Source organism: Phaethon aethereus (assembly GCF_964289735.1).
Source record: "Phaethon aethereus genome assembly, chromosome: Z".
Classification (NCBI taxonomy): domain Eukaryota; kingdom Metazoa; phylum Chordata; class Aves; order Phaethontiformes; family Phaethontidae; genus Phaethon; species Phaethon aethereus.
The window spans coordinates 10,473,152-10,494,175 of record NC_138577.1 but is presented as its reverse complement, the minus strand read 5'-3'; the positions used below and the strand labels follow the sequence as shown (position 1 = coordinate 10,494,175).

The following is a 21,024-nucleotide window of genomic DNA, read 5'->3' as shown; positions in this document are numbered from 1 at the left end:
ACCACTGAGGCTCTGCATCAAAGAACATCAAAGCTTATCGCAAATGCTGTCCAAGGTCAGATCTGGGGGTCTCACTTCCTTGAAGAACTCCCAGCTAGTGATGATGTCTTGGAGGATGTCATGCTTGTGTGGCTCTTTTGGGAGCCTGCTGGCTGGGAGGGTGTTTTCTTTTTGATCACTGGAGTTTTGTTCTTGCTTTTAAATACCTTATTGGGGTCCAGCTTGTTCACAAAGGAATCAGCTTCTTCGGAGAGGAGAGCTGTGTTGATGGTTATGGGTTTATACATGTTAAACCATTGCTGAAAAGCAGGATGGTGGGGAAGGAAAAGGTTAAAATCAAACTGCAATTAGACATTTCCACCCTGTTCCCCCTCACTCCTGAGACTTGATTTTAATCATACACCACTTATCAGTTTGCAGTTTACAGGACCACACAGAGTGCCTTGTGATAAGGACACACAAGGCACAGCTACAGCCCTGGAACTGCCCCACATTCCAGACAGGGAAGAGGAGAACCAGACACAAACCTAACACTACCTTTCCTGCACTGTGACTCCAATCAGGAGCAACTCCTGATTTAAATCACAGGAGGAAAAGCAAAGAGAGGGGATGAACCTAAACCACATTTATTTAGATTCAGAGATGCAGAAAAGATTAAAAAAACCTTGGAATTTAAAAGTGCTTATAAATTGGAACTAAACTAGTTGAACTTCTCAAAATACAGCTTCCATCCCTCTCTTCACACATACAATAACGCAGGTTTTTTAACACTTTACACAAAAGATTTTGTGTTTGTTTCTCTTTGGCCTACGGACTGCTTCTCAAAGGTGGGAAGACATTTTTCCACTCTATACTTATGCAAAGTACTGACAAGCTGGATCCTGTTGTCCTACCTTGGCTTGGGGGCTGACCCCATAGCTGGTGAAGGTGTACTGCCACTGTGGGAGACCCAGGTGGGTAATGAGCAGGCGGTAGTAGGCTGTGAAGGTTTTGGTGAGGAAATGCCAATACAGAGCTCTGTCCAGGAACCATATCTCTGTGTCCGGGGAGACAACTAGAACACAAGAAGCACAAATTACACTGTTGCTTTGTAGTGACAACATCAACGCCTGGCCATTACCAGGTGAGAGACACAACCTACTTATCAGAAAGGCTGCAGCTTCCAAAACACAGCATCCTTGACTAACATAGATGATTATCCAGAGGCAATGTGGTCTAATGGTTACAGCATAGGAACTGAAAAGGACTTGGTTCTGCTCCCAGCCTTACTAAAAATACTCATGCAACAGCCATTTTACTCACTTTCCCCACCCTAAAATGGATGCAATGCTATTCCTTCCAAACCTGGGACGGATGCACTACATGCAACATACTTGGACATCAGCAAATTGGTAGTGTAAGTAAGTTCAAAGTACAATTATGGCAAACATTTATCTGCCCCACAAAATAAAAAGCAACTAACTCAATCGTCAGTCATCTGGATTACTGAATAGAGTCCAGAGTCTGGAAGTCATGGGAGCGTGTGCTGCCAACAAAAACACATTTGGAAAATTTTTCCACAGTGATCAAATATTTCTCCGGTGGCGACAGCCCTTGAAGAAATCACTATCAAATTACCAGCATAAAAAGAAGTGATTTTACTTGGGAAACTGAGATGCTGAACACTGTCAATTAAACACACTGGCCCCTGTGCTGTCATCAACACCTGTAAAAGTCGCTCCCTCCCCTTGCCCAGGTTATCCACTGCATGTGCTGAAATGACTAACACTGGAAGGCAAGAGGACAACTGAGAAGTTTCTGCCTTGGGAGTTGTAGGCACACCCAAGTAAAGATACAAGATAACAACCAAAGGGTTTTCTTAAGAACAGCTATATGACAATCGCACACCCCCACACAGCAAACATACACATATACACATTCACCCAGTGACCTGTGCACTGTGTCAGGTGACAACTATGGGTGTTTCACTAATCACTGACTGATAACAGTTTTCTGTGTATCTGTCAGAAGAGACAGCTCAGCTCGCATCTTTTACTCTCCTGTTCAACCCTTCCTGCCAAATTTTGACGTTGTTAGCATCTGAAGGCTCTGCATCCATGCACAAGGTGGAAGAACCAGTCTAAGTCTGTCTCAGTGAGCTAAGGACCTTTTTTACAATCTACCCTTTGCTTCTAAAAACAGTTACAGCCTTTGTCATCAAAATAGAAGGAAATTGTTCCAAGACATGCAAGTAACCAGAGAAATGTTAGCGGCTGAGCTCAAACTCTCTGCATTATTTCAACATGGTCATCTGTAGGTCCCATGTGAATACTTTCCTGTTTCAGTATGCAAGTACGCTACACATGCAGAAATCGTAAGTTACAACTCAGACTCAACCACTAGCAGGAGTGAAAATGTTAGCTCTAATTAAGTCTGTGTAAGGTTTAGTCCCTGACATCAGTGGAGATAGGACATCCCAGCAAATGTTCATCTGCAAATTATGAAGAAGATCAGAAATGTAAGAAGATTCTGCACATGCGGCCTCCAGATATGATCCAAACCAGGAGATTGCTAACTTTGCTCTTTTCAGTCTTACCTGGTTTAGCATGCTTATAAACAAGACAAACTTTCCCATTCCCATTGCATGGGTCTAATTCAAAGATAAGACTACGAGAATCAAAGTGTGGCTTCTCTTGTTTGTCTCCATTACCTGAAAACAGAAAAAAATCTTCATGAAACATGTTTGGAAAACTGACTGTGACTCAGCTGCAAAAAGTCAATATATCTGATACGTATTAATATATTAGCTGAGGAAGAACTAAACCAAACTATTATCCTCATAGTTCTTAGAAAGGATTAAGTTCCCCGTGTTTCAAAAAAAAAAAGTGAGAAAAATTTTAATCTCTATTAGCAAAACAAAACACAGAGTCAAAATCCGATGGCTGAAAAAGACATTGGACTGCTCTCTAGTCCTCCCCTGACATAAGTAAGATCAACTTTTCAGATGTCACTCCTGAGAGGTGCTTGTCTAATGTTTTCTTAATATCCTCCAGTGTTGGAGATGCCACAGTATCCAGGCAGTCAATCCAAATATATCGTTATCACTTAGAAGTTTTCCTCATGTGGATCCTGAATTTTCCTTGCTGCAGTTGAAGCCCATTACTTCTGTTCTATCCACTAGCTCATTTTGCCCTACTTTCTTTTTTTCTAAAGGAGGTAAGGGAGAACAGTTTATTCTTTTTCTCTTGACAGAAGACCTTGTGGAACTTGAAGACATATACATTTCTTCATATATTCCAGTGTGACATCGACATCCTTCTTAACAGCCACATGGCTTGACTCATACTCAACCTGTGACCCACAACCACCACAGAGACTTTCTACAGGACCATTTTGGGATTGTGTAGCTGCAAATTCTTGCAGAATATAATTTTGAATTCTAAAGCTGCTGGGGAATAAGGGGGACAAAAGACCTGAACTCTTCAGAAGAGTTTTCCATGAAAGTCAGGATGAGAACTCTTGTAAGGATGTAACATTTTCTCAGTGTACCTTATAAGTGCATCAGTGGAGGTTTGAGTGGCTAAATGGAAGTAGAACTTGGTCCATTTCATTACAATGGCTAGACGATCAGCACTGCAGCCAAGCTGGAGTGTACAAAAAGAAAGTTGCAGCCACATTTAGAAGCTACAAGAGCTATAGAGATTCAGAGATAAGACTGAAATCAAACAGCAATTTTTTAAGGAGTCAGCATGACACCTGGCTCTGTTCTTTTGTTCTTAATTCTTCCAGTCTTCTTAGACTGTAAGAGCTCTGAGAAAAGGAGTGGGCTTTTTTCTTCTTCCCCCCAAACTGCAGGATGCTCAGCATTTTTAGGCAGTCTGGAAACACACATCATGAATCACTGGAGGAAGCCTCAGTTAAAAATTTAAATGGCAGAACAGGAGGCTGCCAGGCTGTTAAAAGAGCATGCAAATAATACTAGCGACCAGCAGCGTTAACAATCCCCATGAGATTCACAGCATACAGATCTGTCTGTCAAGGCTGTAGGGGACTAATAGCACATATAGTAGATCCAGTCCAGGAGACAAAGAAAACCCCATCTACTTGGAGTCACCTTTTCTGTTGCTATATCCGTGTGCTGTATCTTAACATTACCCTAACAGAGGAAAAGGGAGGAGACAGAGCACATTTTCTGGCCTGTTAACAGGACCTTACCTTCCTCATCTGTGTCACCTTCCAGGTCTGCGAGAGTTGGTGCATTAGGCAGAGTGTACACAGAGGAACCCCCAAGCCGACATAGCTTTGAGACACTATTAATCACCATGGAGCCCAGGGGCATCGGAGTATCTGTAAGAAGACATTAACCACATCCAGTGTCAGGAAAGCATAGGAGGTATTTCTTTTCCTCCACACATCAACTCAACCTCTTCTAAAACACAGAGGGGGAGAAGAGATGGGTGTACCCAGCAGGCCTGGACACTTAACCAAGCCAGGCTCCACAGGACCAAAATTAGTCTTTTTCCAACATAGAATCACACTTACAGGTCATGCAACACCATCTCAGAGTTGTGCAGGTATGAGAATTACACTGCTGACTAAGCCTGTGCTGCAGCTGTTAGCCCAGTACTGTGAAGCTGGCTTTTAAGAATCCTGGCTAGATACAGTCACCTCCTCAAAACTCCGTTCCCTGCTGCTGCCCTTCCTACCAAAAACCATCCCACCTGTCCACAGCTCATTGGTCAGCTTGTCCTCTTCCATCCCATGTACCTCCTCAGTGTGCACCCTCTTGTTTCCCACGCCAACACAGGATTTTATCAGTGTGTCAACATGTGGAATTCTTGAGGATTTGTCACTTGACTCTCCTTCTGAGGACGAGTACTGTTACCAGACGTCAAGTCAACAGGCATGCCATTTGAACATGTGCCAGTGTGAAGGGCCTCAGAAGGTACTACTGGATGCTTGCTCAAGCAAGACAGTTATGTGAGCTGCCTTGGTCTCTGTGCACTTGTGTGCCCTGAAAACAAGACTCTTCAGAGGTCACAACTCACTAAATCCCATTTGAAACACAATGGGAGTCAGTGCAGGTGCTAGAGCCCTGATGTCAACTGAAATTCCAATTCCTGAGGAAAACCCTGTATTTGCCACCCATCTCCAGAACTGAGCAGTGTCCACATTCCAATCTGACAACCTCACTTGAAGGCAACGAGAGCCAGGATAATAGCTACAGAGCTCCAGTGCAGAGTCAACAAACTGCCTGATTCCTGCCAAACAAGGATGGACAATAAAGCTCGGTCCTGTTCTCGCTTTCACCACTGACTCCAGAAATAACTGCCAGTGAATGGACTTTAGCTGGTGAAAAGCAAAATCAGGCTCTGGAACCTACATATACTTTTTATGAGAAAGAAGCATTATCAGAGGGTGACACTTCCTACTGCTTTATGATAGGATAATATGCTAGAGCTGCTTCTCTCTCCATGAACTACACAGGAAGTCTAGGTATAAGGTTTAAACTACATACCTAAATCTGAGTGTCAACAGATGGCCAGTGTATTACAGAGTGGTATTTATGTCATGAAGACTTGTCTGGTTTCTAGAAAATGTGGAAATGCAGCACAAGCAAGTAATAGACTTTGGCCCATTACATCAGGAAGGGACCTCTGATGTACAGTCATATTTTTTTCCTCACCAGGACATCTCTAAAATAGTCTACAATCCGATGCCGAACTGCACTTGCTTATTAATTCAGAGGTCAGTTTTCTGCAGTCACTGATCAAGCTGCCTAACAAACAGAAACAAACTACTTCATTTTTTTGCAAATTAAGGAATGGTGCTAACTTTTCATTCAAAATGACTTGATGCATGTGCTTTTTTTCAGACTAATGCAGGACGCTGACAGATCTGCATTGTGCAGAAAGTAAGTTTGAAATTAAAGAGATTCTGCAAAGAAAAGGCTGGCTGCAACGAAATGAGGGTATTGGTGGAGAGGAGTACATGGACTCACCATCAGTCTTCACACTCCAGGTCATCTGGAAACCATCGGTCATCAGGTAGAAGTTCTTTAAATCCTCTGGCAATATGCAGGAGTTTTTCTGCAAATCACAATAAAAGTGTTACGGAAAAATGCAGAATATGCCTCAAATCCAAAGAAAAACTGAATATTGGTACAGAAATATTTGCCACCATGTATTTTGCTCAACTCCAAGATTACTCAAATCAGATCAGATATCTCATCCTAAAACCTTGAGAGAAAACTACATATTTCTTGGGTCTGTGCTACTGTATTAACAAGGAAAATTTCACAGTGAGCAGTCAGTCATCACAACATTATTACAGGACTGTTCCCCAACTGAGATGACATACCATCCTTTGATACTAACAGCCATTCCAAGATCACATATATAACAACAACTGGCTTTTTCATATATACTGCTTACAAAAGTAGAGTTTTGCTTTAAGTGAAATGAGACTAAACCTACCTGTTCCACTACAGCATGTATAATATTAGCACAAGGACCCTCTTATTCTGAGGGATTTCCAATTCCAAGCAGGTGAAAGTCTCAATAGTTGCACATAATCAAGCAGGTTTGATGTTTCACTTAACAAACGGTGTATGTGCAAATACACAGAGTCAGTCTCACAAAACCTGCTGGTCTGGCTTCATCCCAACAAACTTCACCACTTGACTGGGGGTCCTAAGCCTGCTTCCTTCTGAGCCAACAGTAAAAGAAGTAACTCCAGTGCGCTGGTGAGACTGCTTCTAAGAATGAGGACTCTTCTATACCTGCCTTGGTTGTGGAAAGAGCCTTTCTTAACTTAGACTCTTCAGCTAAGCAAGAAATATGAAGAATAATAGATAAGGGCTTAATCCTCAGAACAACAAGAAGCCAAATCAGCCATAGGCAATTGCAGGCACTGCTCCTGGTGACAAGACTGGCTGCAGGCCAGTGACCCTCCATTCCTGTTGATGTGTCAAGAACTTAAAATGAAAGAGTACAGAAGACTATCAGTTTTAAAAAGCCAAGCAACATGCATGATTAAAGGAGTTATCTGTTGTTTTGGTTGTGACTGTTTCAGAGAAAAAACAGATTAAGAATGATTGAAGTAAGTTTGCATGTAAGTATTGTTAAACTCAAGACTCCAAAAGAATCAGACCCCAAAATTCAGGACAGTCTCCAATGATGTCAGTTCCACAGTCTCTGTGTTGACTTGTCCAAGGGCTGCACCATCCTCCTTGTGAAAAAGTTTTCCTAATTGGAGTCTGAACCTCCAAGCTGCAATTTATGGTCATTCTCCCTTTTCAGTTCCATGTGCTTCTACTGTTCCATCTGCTCAGACTTAGAAAGACACAGATAAATCCCTTGAGGGTCAAGCTCTGTCATTAAACCAGGAGGATAGACAACTTCTTCTTTAAAAGGTTGATCTGGGACCTGTTTCTAATCACAGGACTCTGGGAGCTACATTTTACAGGGAAAATGGACAAATAATATGAAATTTGCCACATAGCATGTCTGATAATTCAAGTACTTTTGTGACAGGATTTTCAGTGTTTTCTAAAAAAAGTGTATTTCTTTCATCCCACCAGTTTTAAAGACATGCTGCTGGACATTGCCCACTCTTTGTGCAGTGAGTTTGACACTCAAAGCAAGAAAAGATAGAATTACAAACTTTAAGAATGTTTATAGGTCAGTAGTGCTGTCCCTTGTATAGGCTTACACAGACACAAATCCAAGATGTTATTCAGGTTGGTATTCACAGCCTGGCCTCAGAGGCCTGGGTGGGTTTTGGAGCAGTTACAGAATTGCTTTGGGTAAAGCAGAGGAGTCAGATGTTAGTAGCTTTCCAATATTGTACCTCTGCTGGGACTAATTCCCTACAGCTACTAGAAAATGTAACGTTCAAAGTCTCATAAAGGAAGAATATACTGGTAACCAGTAGCTAAGGAAAAGAAACATGCACGTGCCGTTCACGTAGCTCTGCTTTACTTGGGGCATGAATTTGTAACATCTCAAGAGATGCTGATCAGATTCTTCCCCATGCCTGCAACTTATGCATATCCTGTTATCTGCCCTGATGTTGCGTCAATGCATCTATCCAGCAGCAGCTACCTGCCAGCTGTGCATCCAGCTGCAACGCTGGCCTCTCGTCATCAGGGTCTGGCATGAGCAAGAGCAGGTGCTGGCCGTCTCCTGTCCACATCCCCTCCCTCCTCTAAGACCAGGGCAGCCCTTCTGCCTGTCAATGCCGTTTTCACAGTCCCTTTTTTTGAGTTGTTACAGTCCCTGTGGTGTATATGCTGTGCAAGACTCTCTAACCCACCCACAACCTTCACTCTTGTGTGTTAATTTACTTTCTAAGCATATCCATTTATGCCGACAGACTGCTGCTGATGAGTCCCAGATACTAATGGCTTTGCAGCTTGCAGTAGGGCAGGTCACTTGACTTGGCCCCTCAGCAGCTTGGTCGCTAGCACAGTACTTTCCTAACCCAGGCAGGAAAAATCTTCAGAGGCAACGGTATTAAAGCAGAGAATCTGATACTGTAGAAACTTTGTTTTGAGAAGAATTTGTCATCCTTTGATAAGAGCCTGCTGATGGCTATGAGCCTGGTGGTAAGTTTCAGGAGATTACTAAACCACATGGACATATTTGAAGTTCTTCAAATGCCTTTAACAAACACACCTTCTTCTGTGAGTTCTTCTCAGTCCTAAATATTTATAATTTCATGCTGCTCTTTCACCACTTCCAATTTCAAGCTGTAGCTGTAAGCACAATGACTAGGTTTAAAACTATGAAGAAAGGAAATACAACAGACCTGCTATAAAGCCTCAGAAGAGTACAAATGTTTACATAGCACTTTCAGTCCACTTCAAACCCCCCAATTTTAACTAATCTACCCCAGCAGTAAAAATACACATGTGAACAGCTCTCTCGACTTCAGTGGGTGTTATCCTCTAAGCTGGAGAACCAGATCCATTGGGATGACAAAATCTACGATTTTAAAACTTCCACTGTAGTATCCAGTTACATACAACTACAAACTGGGCACAGCCCACTGTAACAAACATAGCTCATTCAGACATGGAAAAAATCATATCTGGCTAGGCCTTCTGCTCTGAATCCTCCTCTTCTGGATGGAAAGATTAACATGTGCATGTTTATCCAAATGGCTACCCTCCCCACTTTCTTTTAGGATTCTCCTAACCATGTCCCTTTGCATGACTTTCAAAATGATGCTGCAGAACATATGGGTGGAAAATGCTGTACCAGGGCAGGTCTGGGGTCTATAAGAAAAGAATTCTACATAGAAAGCTTCACTTATACGCACCTCTCCCATCTGATGTAAAGGACTGATTGATCTGACATATATATTATGCTCAGCCACATGACCCTATGACGTCAAAACAGTGGTCTTCTCACAGCAGAGTCAGAGAAACAAGCCACTACTATATATTAAAAATGTCATCTCAGACTTTGTACTCCTCCTGCTCAGTTTCCAAGGTTGTGATGTCCAGCCCCATGAAATACAATATTCCTAATAACATGCCAGAAGTGGCTTAACCACAGCCTTGGCAAGCAGCTGTTTTCATTCCAGTCATCTGGTTACACTCAGCTCATAAAACAAAATATCCCAAGTGCCCAATATGGTGTGTGAGGTCTATTTCTTTTATTTATTGTCCGTAATGTCCCCAAATATTCTCCCAGGAAAGCACAGTCCATTGAGGAATATTAGAACCAGTGTAGTTTTGCTGCCAAGACCTGATCAGTGCTGGATCCAGAAGTAAAACACGGACATGTGGTAATTCACTTAAAGCACTGTTGAAACAATGCCTCCCAAGCAAATATCCTAAAGAAATGAACAGCAATTAAAACATATAGCTCTAGAAAGACTTCTCTAAAAAACTGAATGAGTTTTCTACAACTTCTGGGGAGAGAAGGAAGAGATTTATGTAACTTCTTAGGGCTTCCAAGCAGCAGAGCACACCAGCGGCCACTTTTCTCTCTCCCTAACATCATGCTGTTTCATGACTAGTCTGCCTTAGCTGCCAGTGAATGCAGATGCTAATTTATATAACATATCGAGCTGTTCTTGTTGCACCTTTAGGAGTCTGATCTGGGGGTGCTCCCAAGAGATCACATTGCTTGGATTTCCTGCCCTGAAAGGCACAGGGCTGGGGTAGACCTGTCCCCTGCAGCAGAGAACAGGATTTAGCAATTCTCTTGAGGATGGTGTGTAGCTAGTTTTTTAATCAGAGTATTATAAGGCCCCACACGAGGGGAACACCATGTCACAAACACCATCTACCTCCCAAAAGTCTTCCAGCCTCTCCCGTTATGCAGCTTGAAGAAATACCCCTTTCTTCATGCACTGTCTCTGCTGGATCCACTTCTCTGCCTCTTCCATGGTCAGGGCCACAAGGCAGGTTCGAGATGCGCAGATCCTGTGTTCCTGGGGATCAGAGATGGCAGGCTTGCCTAATGCTGAGGGAAGACATTACAAGGAGGATGGCAAGAAAGACCCTTGTGGATGCGCACGCCTGCATGCGTACTTTTGAGTGAAAAAGAGATATGGCAGGAGCAATGAGGAAGACTTCTAGAATAGCCAGGAACCACCACCACAGCTCCCACTGGGATTTACATGCAGAGAGAGTTTCTAACTAAATTGTCTGGCAGCCAAAGACAGTCCACAATAGGAAAGAACCAGACTCCTTGAGGGCTTTTTTAATGGTTTTATTACAGAAAAATATATCTTTGTAGACAAAGTGCATAAGGAGAAACAACACATTTCACGTGTAGAGTTGTAGAATACCAATGCTCCAGCAGTGTGATGGGCAGGGATCGCTTACAGACAGCCAGGGGCAGTTCAGACTCTGCTAACAAGCCAGTTAGAGGAACAGGCAAAACGACCCCCTTAATTTCGCTTGGCTTGTTGAGGTGCTGAGCTCTGGGGCCTCCAGCTCCCCCTAACAGAATGCAATTTTCTATTTTTTTGAAAACCAAAACAATGATGTGAGTGACTTATTTCTATTCTGGCTGAGGCAAAAAGAAAATGTGGTTCAGACATTGTCACTGCAGCTACCAGAATGCCTGCTAGCAATATTTCAGTGTAACACCTACTTTTAAAAACTGCACCTGGAGGGGAACAGGGCAGTTGCCAGCCTAATTTTAGAAGTGGGAATGGGTTCGTACAACGATATACAGCTACTAGCACTGGTGTTCCAGTGACCTGGTAACTCTGTCTCTACTCCCCTTTCTATTGCTTGTCTTACTTTCTTGGGGAAAATATAACATCTTGGTAGGTCTAAATATCAGGAAACGTGAAAAAATTATCTGTTTTTATTAAAATATTGATTTTTTTAATTAAAATATTCCAGTTCGGGGAGGTGATGCTACTTCTGTAAACACCTGACGTTAATATACCTTAAATATTTTTGAGTGGGCTGATTTCCAATAAAATATTCAGGGTTGATTTCAGGTATGATTTCCTGAAGTGTAAGACTGAACAGCTCTTTCTGCATCTACAGAAAGCTTTGGAAAAAATCTCTTCTGCTCTCCTACTGTCTTACTGCACTGTCTTCCTGTCATGAAGCTCACTTTTCCCTACAATGCCTCATAGCAGCTAATGGACATTCAGCAAGATGATCTAAGATTTAAAAACTCCCATCGTAGTGTCCAGTTAAGTACTAGCACAAACTGGGCACTGCCCAATTTAACAAACACAGATGATGGAGACAAAAAAATACATATTACCAGTATTATTATAATATAATTTTAATAATTCATAATTTAAAAAGTTGATTTTATTTTAAGAATTTCTGAATACCATAGATTTTTCCTCAGCAGAAATATCTTTCCATTGTAAAACTGAAATAGGACTGGGAAAATTGCTTCTAGAAAAAAAAAAAAATGTTAAGAATAAAGCTTTTATTTGGTGAGTCTCAATGAAAAGAGATGTTTTTTTCTGGGGAAAAAAAGTGTAATTCTGGGAATAGTTTGACCAGTTTTCCCTACATCACACAAAAAGTTCTGCAAATACTCTCATAACCAAAGATGTAGAGGGGAGTTAAAAAGTTGGCTTTGTTAAAATCTCAACTATGGGGAAATGATTACATGCATAAATATTGCCACCTAGTGGCTATGAAAAAAAACCAGTGATAAAGGTGAACACTGGGTACACAAAAACTTGTATTCAAATTCAAGTAGGATGATTTTGAGGAAAAGTGAGGTACAAGTTCATCCTGGAAGGGCCTTGTGAGGTCCTGAGTGCTTTGCACTTAGCCATCACTGCAGGCCATACTGCAAGTGCGTAGACTGGGTTAGATACCAGACTTCATCCCCAAAGCTCAAGAAAAAAGGGAAAAAGAAAATAGTCATCTTTTAATTTGAGAAGGGAGATTTCAGGTTTTGTCAATGCAATTGGAACGAAAAGCAAAGAAATATATAGCAAAGTCCTTCACCATTAGCAGTCCAGCTCAACTGTATCTACTTGATTTTCACCATTTACTTCCACAATTAACTTGGTCCATCACTGGGGTTGGGGGAGCTGAAGTTTTGTTTTGACATCTTTGGAGTGAAGTGCTTCGACTACAGCATTTCAAAGTTTGGCTTTACAAGCATAGCTCAACTTTGAAACAAAGCCAGTTTAGTTTGGAGCAGTAGCAGCACCTGAAAATGAGAGCAATACCGTGTTCAGGAGAAGCAGTCCCCTCCACTCAACAAAAGAACGAGCAAATGTCAGTCTGCTGCTCCCAGATCTGAGCTTGCTCACAGTCAGGGTGCCTCCGACTTTCCAGCCCAGTTAATTTGACACCTGAACAACAGCTACAGGAAATCAGAAATCAGTTCACAAGAACCTGAAAAACCGGACATTTCTGCCTGACCACAGCTGCTGGCTACTGTACCAGTTTCAGTAAATAATACAGGTTTACATCACATACATTCTGACCTGGATTTATAAATTCTTGATAAATATCACTAATTAGGATACGGCATTTTCAAAACTAGTACAAGATTTTTCCCTACCATTTAGGAAAAACTGTAAATGGCAAGGCGTCATCATCACAGGGAAGTTGTTTTATGTAGTGGTAACAAGTGCAGTCTCCGGGAGCACGTGTGTTAGGGCATAGCCAGGGTTGGAGCAGACAGAGGATGATTCACGCAACTCCATCCTCTGCCATGCCCCTTTCCAAAGGCCAGTCAGCTTCCACTGTCCCTTCCCTACATAGGAGTGATACCTAGAAAGCAGTTATTCCCCCATGGTCATGAGATTGATAAACACATGTATATTCAAAAAGGGGACCAAAAATGCCATCTCTCTGCCCCCAGAGTCACACGACAGTATTCAGGAGCCCTCTGGTCACACAGTCTGATGGAATGAGCTGACGTGAAGATAGCACGTGTCCTTCATAGTCTTCTAGAACAGACAACAGGACATACCTTGGCCAAAAGACTGGGTTGGTTAGCCGAAGAGGAGGTGGAAGGAGGGGCTATGAGAAATGGAAGTGAACAGCTGAGACTGGAAAGAGAAATAACTAACTGGAACAAACTGGGTGACTCAGTGGTGTTTCCCAGCTTGAGGTCTTTACCTTTAATAGCCACAAATACAGAGCTTCTTCATGTTGTTTGAAAGAGAGTTGGAAAATGGTTTCAGTCTTGAGTCAGAATAATGTTTGTTCTCCACTGAGTCACCACTCTTGCTGCCTACTACAACTATGTGATTTCTTCTTAGAGTTGTCATTCTGAATATACCCACACTGATAAAGTTTCTTTAACAGATCAGGTGCATGTGATAGTCTAACAGATAGAGTAACACCTGATTATAAAAAAAAACCCACCATCTGTTCAGGCTCCACTGTGCATCAAACTTGGTAACAGGCTGTCTCACAAACAAATAAAAGGTAGCCATTGCATTTGACATTCTCCATGGGCTGCTGCACATTCAGACGGACTTCACTGCAGTACTATCACGAAAATACTCACTTGCTCCCATGAAATGATTGTGTGGCGTTCAGCTGGCTCCTTTTCCACAAATGTCACCTCCGCAACTCCTGGAGAAGTCTCTAAAAGGAAAAGAGGAGCATGTTTGCAGCTGGCATGGGTGACACCAACATTGTGAGCCAGACAATTTTGCAAGTTAACCTGACTGGCAGCCGGGGAAAAGGTATTAACGACTGCAAGCACTGCACTGGTGACAGAGCAGTCACTTTCTTTTGTCTGTAACTGTACTCAGCATGTCTTGGCAGGAAGATGCCTTGTGCTGCACAAGATGCCATCCTTTGATGGTTTCTATATATATACACACGCATATATACACACACATTTTGTATTCGAGGTGTGATCTTTTCCAGAGCATTCATGGAAAAAAATCAACCATAGGTTCCTAGGCAAACTCTAAAAGAGAGATAAATCTTTCTTTGTACGCATGCCCTGTGGCTTCAGTTGGCTAGGATATTCTCAGCTTGACACAAGATGTTGTGCTGTGTTGCTGTGAATTGCTAACAACCATATTCCACAAAGACGGGCACACTTCAGCGTTGGATTCAGTGAGTTTGAATAGACACAGAATCTGATCCTGCCAAAGGGATCTGCATGAGCAGTCATCAGTTCTCTGTAATCCCCAGCTGGACGCATGCACATTTGTAATGAGCACTGAGCTCATAATTTATAAAAATCACATGAGTATTTTACGGGAAAGAACGCTATATAAATAGAGATATGAATCTACACGGTGCTATCCTTGCAGGTGTGTGATGGCAGAACAGTCTTCCTTGCACTTACTACTTTATAATGTTTTACTTCATCTACAGCCAACTGAACTAGTTCCCACTGACTTCATTCAGTTTGGATCAGGTCCAGAAAGACTACTAACTTGTGGGAATTGCAAGCCCAGCATACAGGGCTGTGGAGTAGAAGTGATCACTATACAGGTCTTTCAAGACCAGTGCTGCTGTGAAAGTATTGGCTCCCAAAGCAGTCACACATACTATAATTGCCTTCTGGTAAAACATACACAGTGCATTAGACAGGAAAGGCAGGCACCAGAGAGCTTTAGTTTGGTTTTTGTCTCCAGCACAGGGCTTTTAATTCTAGCAGTGGTGTTGCCCTTGTCTATTCTGCTGGAGGAAGAGCAGCACTCGGTTTCAGGCAGTCTAAATTTCACTTTAATTGGAAGTATTGATTGTTAGATTGTCAGATAATTTAAAAGACAAAACATGGCAGCAGAAAACCAAACTCCAAGTTAAAGACAGAAAAAAGATAAAAAAAAAAAAAGATCATAACAGGTCACCTAAGTAATCTGTATGTCCAATGCAGGGTCCCAACATACAGAAGAGTCTGATGTTTCGCCAAGTTTCACTTCTAATAGGTGAGTGCAAGGTGGGGGGATTTGTCTCTTGCTCAAATATAAGCCATTCATATGTATTCTGCTTCTAAAGAAGTGTGTGGAACCAATGATCTAACTGGTCTTCCCTCTAAGCTATGCAAGCCTTATGACAAGTTAAGAGATTATAATAACAGAGTAATTGTTATTTCTGTGATCAAAGAAAACAGCAGGGATGTTTAATTCATCATGTACAATGGCTTGGCTGGGATGACGGAAGATTAAATATCACATCAGTCAAAGAAGATGTCTAGGAATGAGAGAACTGCAACTTCTAAAGAGGTCTGAACCATTTCCAAGATCAAAAGGAGGAGACATTCCATCTATAAAGCCTGAATGTTACATAAAAAATACCCTGTGGCTAAACTTAGATGTGTGTAGGTATAAATGGGAGCTCCATTAAAAATTAATGAGTAAAAGAAGAAGTCTGTCATGGGTTGCTTTTTCTTCCAGATGGAAAAACAAAAAACCACATGGGTTAGACAAAAGATATAAGATAAAGCTTAACTAGTTCAGGAGACATGTCCCTATTAACTATTCTGAACCTAGATAGATCACAGTAAACTCTGTCCTATTTTTAGGACATTGAATCTGGAAGCTTCCAAAATGCTTTGCAGTATTAATCAGAAAGAGTCGATGTAATGGTCTGACACAAAGCTCAAGGAGGAAATCACAGCATTATCAGTCCTTATGGTACTGCTAATACTGCCTGTAAGTTGGATAAGCTCTTAGCGTCTTTTAAAAATGCCTGAATATGCTATTTACAGTCTTTATTAGATAATAAATTAAGAAGTATGGTCTTGCTCTGGGCAGTCCAGAACAGCTAACACCTCCCATTCAGACTTAGTTTTGAGGAACCAACCTTTCTGGAATTTGCTGTTAGTCATAGAACTTCAGCAAGATGACTCATACTGGTAGTGTGAAAGATGCCTCTCTTTTTTCTTCAAATTATAACCTCCATTATGCTTGTGAGAAATGTCCCATCTTGTAGGGACTTTCACAGAAAATACAAGTTAAGAACACCAAAACGACCCCCCCTCATACATAGGGGGTTGTTTGTTTAAAGGAGGGTTTTTTAAATGGTGCCATGAACATTTATTTGTTCATAAATTGGGCCTTAAGCTCTCATATGCTATACATGCAAAATATTCTTGCTTAAAAGGAATATATTGAGTTTCATTGCACGATCATTTCTGTCTCCTGAAAAAAGTGTTTCACAAACTCAACAGAGTTAAAAACCTATTACTGCTTTTATGTTGTGGTAGGCAGCAAAGGTATCTACTGGCTTCATAAGACTTCTCAAAAGAAGATTTAAAATAAAATAGTTTCTAGCACTGCAAACTACCCAGAAAGGCATTTTTCCGAATAATATACCCTTTGTTATTTGAAAGAGACACTGAACAGACTGGTAATGCTTCCCAATTAGTTCAGCAATTCTAATTAATATGGTGGCACAATTTACATATTTCACTGGGGAAAAATGCGCAAAATTCTTAGAAGGAGTGGAGAGACAGAGAAAAGAACCAGAGTAAAACATCACAGCAATGGACTGGGCTGTGCATTGCTATACTGCACAATACAAATCATCAGAGATACAGACAGAAAACCAAAAAGCTTCAAACACAAACCAGGAAACACCTTCCGTATGAAAGGGATGCTACAGGACTTTCAGAGCCGAACCTGCATTGTCATGTCTTGCTGGTGTAAATAACACACCTACCCAAAACACTTTATATGGCAAAATTACTTTTGGACATGCAGATTTCATACATCTGAGCCTGGGTAGTGAAAATCTATGTAGGGCTAGTAATTTTTTAAGAAAAGCTACTTCAAAAAAGCAGTATTTTCACCTTTGTAATGCTTTCATAGAGTAGAATGATCATGTTATCCTGACCTCACAACTGGAAAAAACCCCACCAAACAACCCCCTCCGAAGTCCAATAATAAGTCACTGAACAGAGAGAGATTGGGGGTGAAATTCTGTCCTCACTGAAGCCCACAGCAAGAGTTTTGCCCTGATCTTTTAATCTCATCTGTCTGACCAGCTATTGAAAAACATGTGCAATTAGTGATATACTTAGGTTACCAGATGAAACTCACTGTCCTGCAATACAGAGGCTGGGCGAGGTAATTACAGCAGTCACTTTTGGCTTTAAAATTCATATGAAGAAGTTCTGGAACTGCAATTTGTAATGTCATATTCAAGGCCTGGGATAAATGAATTGCTTTCCAGCCATACAAATATTACAGTTCTGTGCCCCAAGCTATTGACAGATGAAAAGTCTTATGCTAAAATCCTTTACACATGCAAATATTTTCACCAATTCTCGTGATTCTACTGCCATGAGTAAAGTTTTGTCTGCAGAGCCTTACTTTCAGATGTTGGTTGCCTTGCACTCCTGCTGAGCTTCAAAGGGAACTGCAGGGATGCAATAAGGCTTAAGATCTGAGCAAAAATTGGAGATGGCAAGCAGGGCATGGTGTGGAAAACGGTCCCAGGGTGGGGGGATAAGCTGCAGAGTGCCTATTTATGGGGAGCTGATCCTGAGCAGATTTGTCTTCTGCCAGAACACCGCAGCACACTGAACTCCTTCCATCGGGCACGCTACGTGCTGAGCCTACATTACAACTGAGACTAAGAATTATGCAGGATTTTTAATAAAACACCGCCTTCTCTTTGAATGTTTTTTCTTTTTTTTTTTTTTTTATTTTTAGGGCTCGTCTTAAGTCGCAAGAGTCAGGATTTTTGCCGTTGGCTCAAACACTGGAAGCAGGGTTTTTGTGTCTGTGTGTGTAAGAAGCACAGCTCTGTGATGCCAGGGGCGAGACCTTGACCACACGTACAAGGGACGCCGTGACGGGGCTTCGACCGGCAGCCCCGCACTTCCCACCACAGCCGGCGCCCGGGCCTCGCAGCCGGAGCTGCCCAGCGCGGCTCGGCCCTAGCAGGCACCCGCGGCCCGGCGCGGCCCGGCGCGGCCCGACCCAGTCCGGCCCCGCGGAGCCGCGGCTGCTGCAGCGGCCTCAGGGCCACGGCTGGGGCCGGGCCCCCCGGGGCCGTCCCAGGCCATGAGCGCTGCGGGTAGCGCCCCTTCCCGCCCCCGCGCGGTTGCCAAGACAACCGATTGACATCCGCCAGGCCCACGGCGCTCTCCCACACCTCCACTCACCCAGTATTCGTGTGACCCCCAGGGTGAGCTTGTCCAGGTAGGGCTTTATGCTGGTGGAGGGCGGCTTCTCCTCCATCCTCCGCAGGCCCCTGCCCAGCTCCCCTCACCATCAACGCCCCGGTGCGCAGGCGAGACTGATGGCGGCGTGTGCCTGTGTACGGGCAAGGAGGGCGTGGTGGGGTGGGTAATAACCCCTTTTGTCCTCAATCCCACCCTTTAGCCGCCAGGTGCGCTGGGAGTAGTAGTTCTCCCGGCCGATGCCTCGGTCAGCCTGTGGCGGGCGGGAAGCATGAAGCGGCCTGCCGGGAGTGGTAGTTCCGCAGGAGCGTAGTCCCATCGTCAGCTTGCGCTCGGAGGACTACAACTCCCAGCATGCACCTCTCTTCCGCGTACCGGCGGCCCCCGGCGGCCCCCTGCAGTGGCAAGACGAAGCCATCGCGGGCAGCCAATGGGCGGCGAGCGCTGGGGGGGCGGCGGGGGGTACTCTGGGAGTGGCGGTTGTTTCAAGATGGCGGAGGTGGCCGCTAGGCCGGGCTGGGCGGAGGCATATATGGAGTTGGGACAGTATCCTTCCGTGGTGCGGGGGCAGCTCGGGGGGCCGTGGGGCCGTGGCGGGGCCTCTGCCCTGGGGTTGTGCCGTGATAGGGGGCATGGGGGTTTGGCCTCTCGGCAAGGGGGGCTGGGGCGGAAGTCGGTGTGGAGGGGAGCGGGGCGAGAGGGTGCTGTCTGGGAAGGCTGTGAGGTGGTGTGGCGGGGGTGGGGTGTGCGATGGGCAAGCTGAGGCGGGGGCTTAGCCTCTCTGGGCGGGCGACGGAGGCGTCTGCCTTGGAGTTTTGGTGTAGAGAGTCTGGAGCCGATGTGGGGCTGTGGGACGGGTGGGGTTTTGTGGTCGTGGTGCAGCGGGTCTGGGGGCTTCGCTGCCAAGTGTGGAGGAGCTCGTCCTCGGGATAGAGCTTGGGCATGTGCCTGTGTGCGGGGAGGGAGTGGAGAGTTATGTGGGATTTAAAAGCAAAGGTGGCCTGCAAGGGGAGGGAGGGTTGTGTGTCCGTCTTCTGTGTCACCTAGCTGTGCAGTCCTGGGGGAGGTGAATATGTAGGAAATGCAGGAACTGGGTTCAAGTTACAGAAACTTGCAAGGGAATCAACAGAGAGAAACTGTTAGAGGCTGAGCAGGCAGCAAGGAGAAGATGTGTCTTTTGTGACTGGCATCTAAGCTTGAATGCAAGCATAACATTTAGGGTTAGCCTGTGGGAGACCTGGAGGCTGGAGGGCTCTATCTGTGAGGGACAAGTGAGAGGCTGTGGTGGCTTTGCAGGAGACATGCAAGCTCCAGTTGTGGGGCACTACATGGGGCTGAACACGTAGATGGAGTAGGTGGTGGCTGTGGTGTAGGGGATTCGGCCTGTAAAAGCCTGGCTGGAGAGAGATGTGCTTGCATGGTTCAGAGAATCAGGAGGAGTTGACATTGATGTTTGGGCTCATGTGGCTGAGTTAGAGGCTCACTACTTGAAGACCTTAGGGTAGCAGTGTGGCCTGGTGGAAGTTTAGGAGCTGACAATTTAGCTTTAGACATGAAGGACTTGAAGCATTGCTCTTGCACTGAGAGTGGGATTCCAGCATCAGCTAGAAGTGATTGTGCGTGCTCTTGTATTTATATTTGATTGCACATTCACTGGAAAACGATGCACAAACAAAATCGGCCAACTATCCACCGGACTGTTCAGGGAGCATGTTGCTATGATTTCCCATTTGTTTAAAAAACACCCACAAACCTACAACTTTCCTTGTGATTTGATAGGGTGAGGGTTGGTAGTCACGTATCAGATTTGTTGCCACACTTTCACTGCTCTGTTCAGTTGTGAAAGTGTTGATGCTGTTACAATGACAGTGTATTTTTATCAGTTAACTACTGGGGTGAGAGTTTGTTTCCTGTGGACTAAATATGGTTTCCTGAGCCTAGCAGTGGCCTCATGCAGCATGATATTCCAAGGAATGAGGCTCTTCCTGACAACCATTTCCATTTTACATGTTTTTGCAAGTAGGTAGCATTGCCTCTGATCTTGGAAAAGTTTAAATACGTGGAGACGTGTATGGCACAGGAGAAAATAATAGTGTATGCTTTCAGAAAAGGGCGGTGGGGATGAAAGATTTGGTAATGTTGGTTTAATAGCTTTGGAAAACTGACCTTCTCTCTGTAACTGCTGAATAGATACAGCATAGGAAGGCAGATGCACTGTTGCTTGCCACAGGGGAGCCATACAGCATCATAAAATGTTCAGGTTCTCTGATGACTGTGATGACTGTCTCTGCTGTTGCCTTGAACACTAGCTGTGGTGGTACAACGTTTATTGGGAGTCTTGAGAGGCACAAGGCAGTGGATTAATGTTAAATGGTTGATGCTAGTACTGTTGCCACTCTCCGAGACAAGGATGTTGGACCTGTTTATGAATCAGCTCCTGAGTCACGGCAATTTTCAGTCCAGCTGATTAAGGTGACCTGAC

General features: G+C 43.8%; 2 protein-coding genes across 2 annotated transcripts in view; one reads left to right on the top strand and one right to left on the bottom strand.

The window, feature by feature from the left end:
• Positions 1–71: 71 nt before the first annotated feature.
• Positions 72–18,600, bottom strand: TPGS2 (tubulin polyglutamylase complex subunit 2; the record flags this gene model as incomplete). Its single annotated transcript, XM_082012742.1, has 7 exons — positions 72–299; positions 894–1,054; positions 2,576–2,689; positions 4,195–4,326; positions 5,981–6,068; positions 13,956–14,035; positions 18,525–18,600. 7 exons carry the CDS (start codon positions 18,598–18,600, stop codon positions 72–74), a joined length of 879 nt encoding a protein of 292 aa, XP_081868868.1.
• Positions 18,601–18,972: 372 nt separating this feature from the next.
• Positions 18,973–21,024, top strand: part of KIAA1328 — a gene marked incomplete at both ends in the record, with an annotated part of 179,903 nt that continues 177,851 nt past the window's right edge. The window contains 2 exon segments of the mRNA XM_082012848.1: positions 18,973–19,074; positions 19,076–19,088. Coding sequence (XP_081868974.1) covers positions 18,973–19,074; positions 19,076–19,088 — 115 coding nt within the window.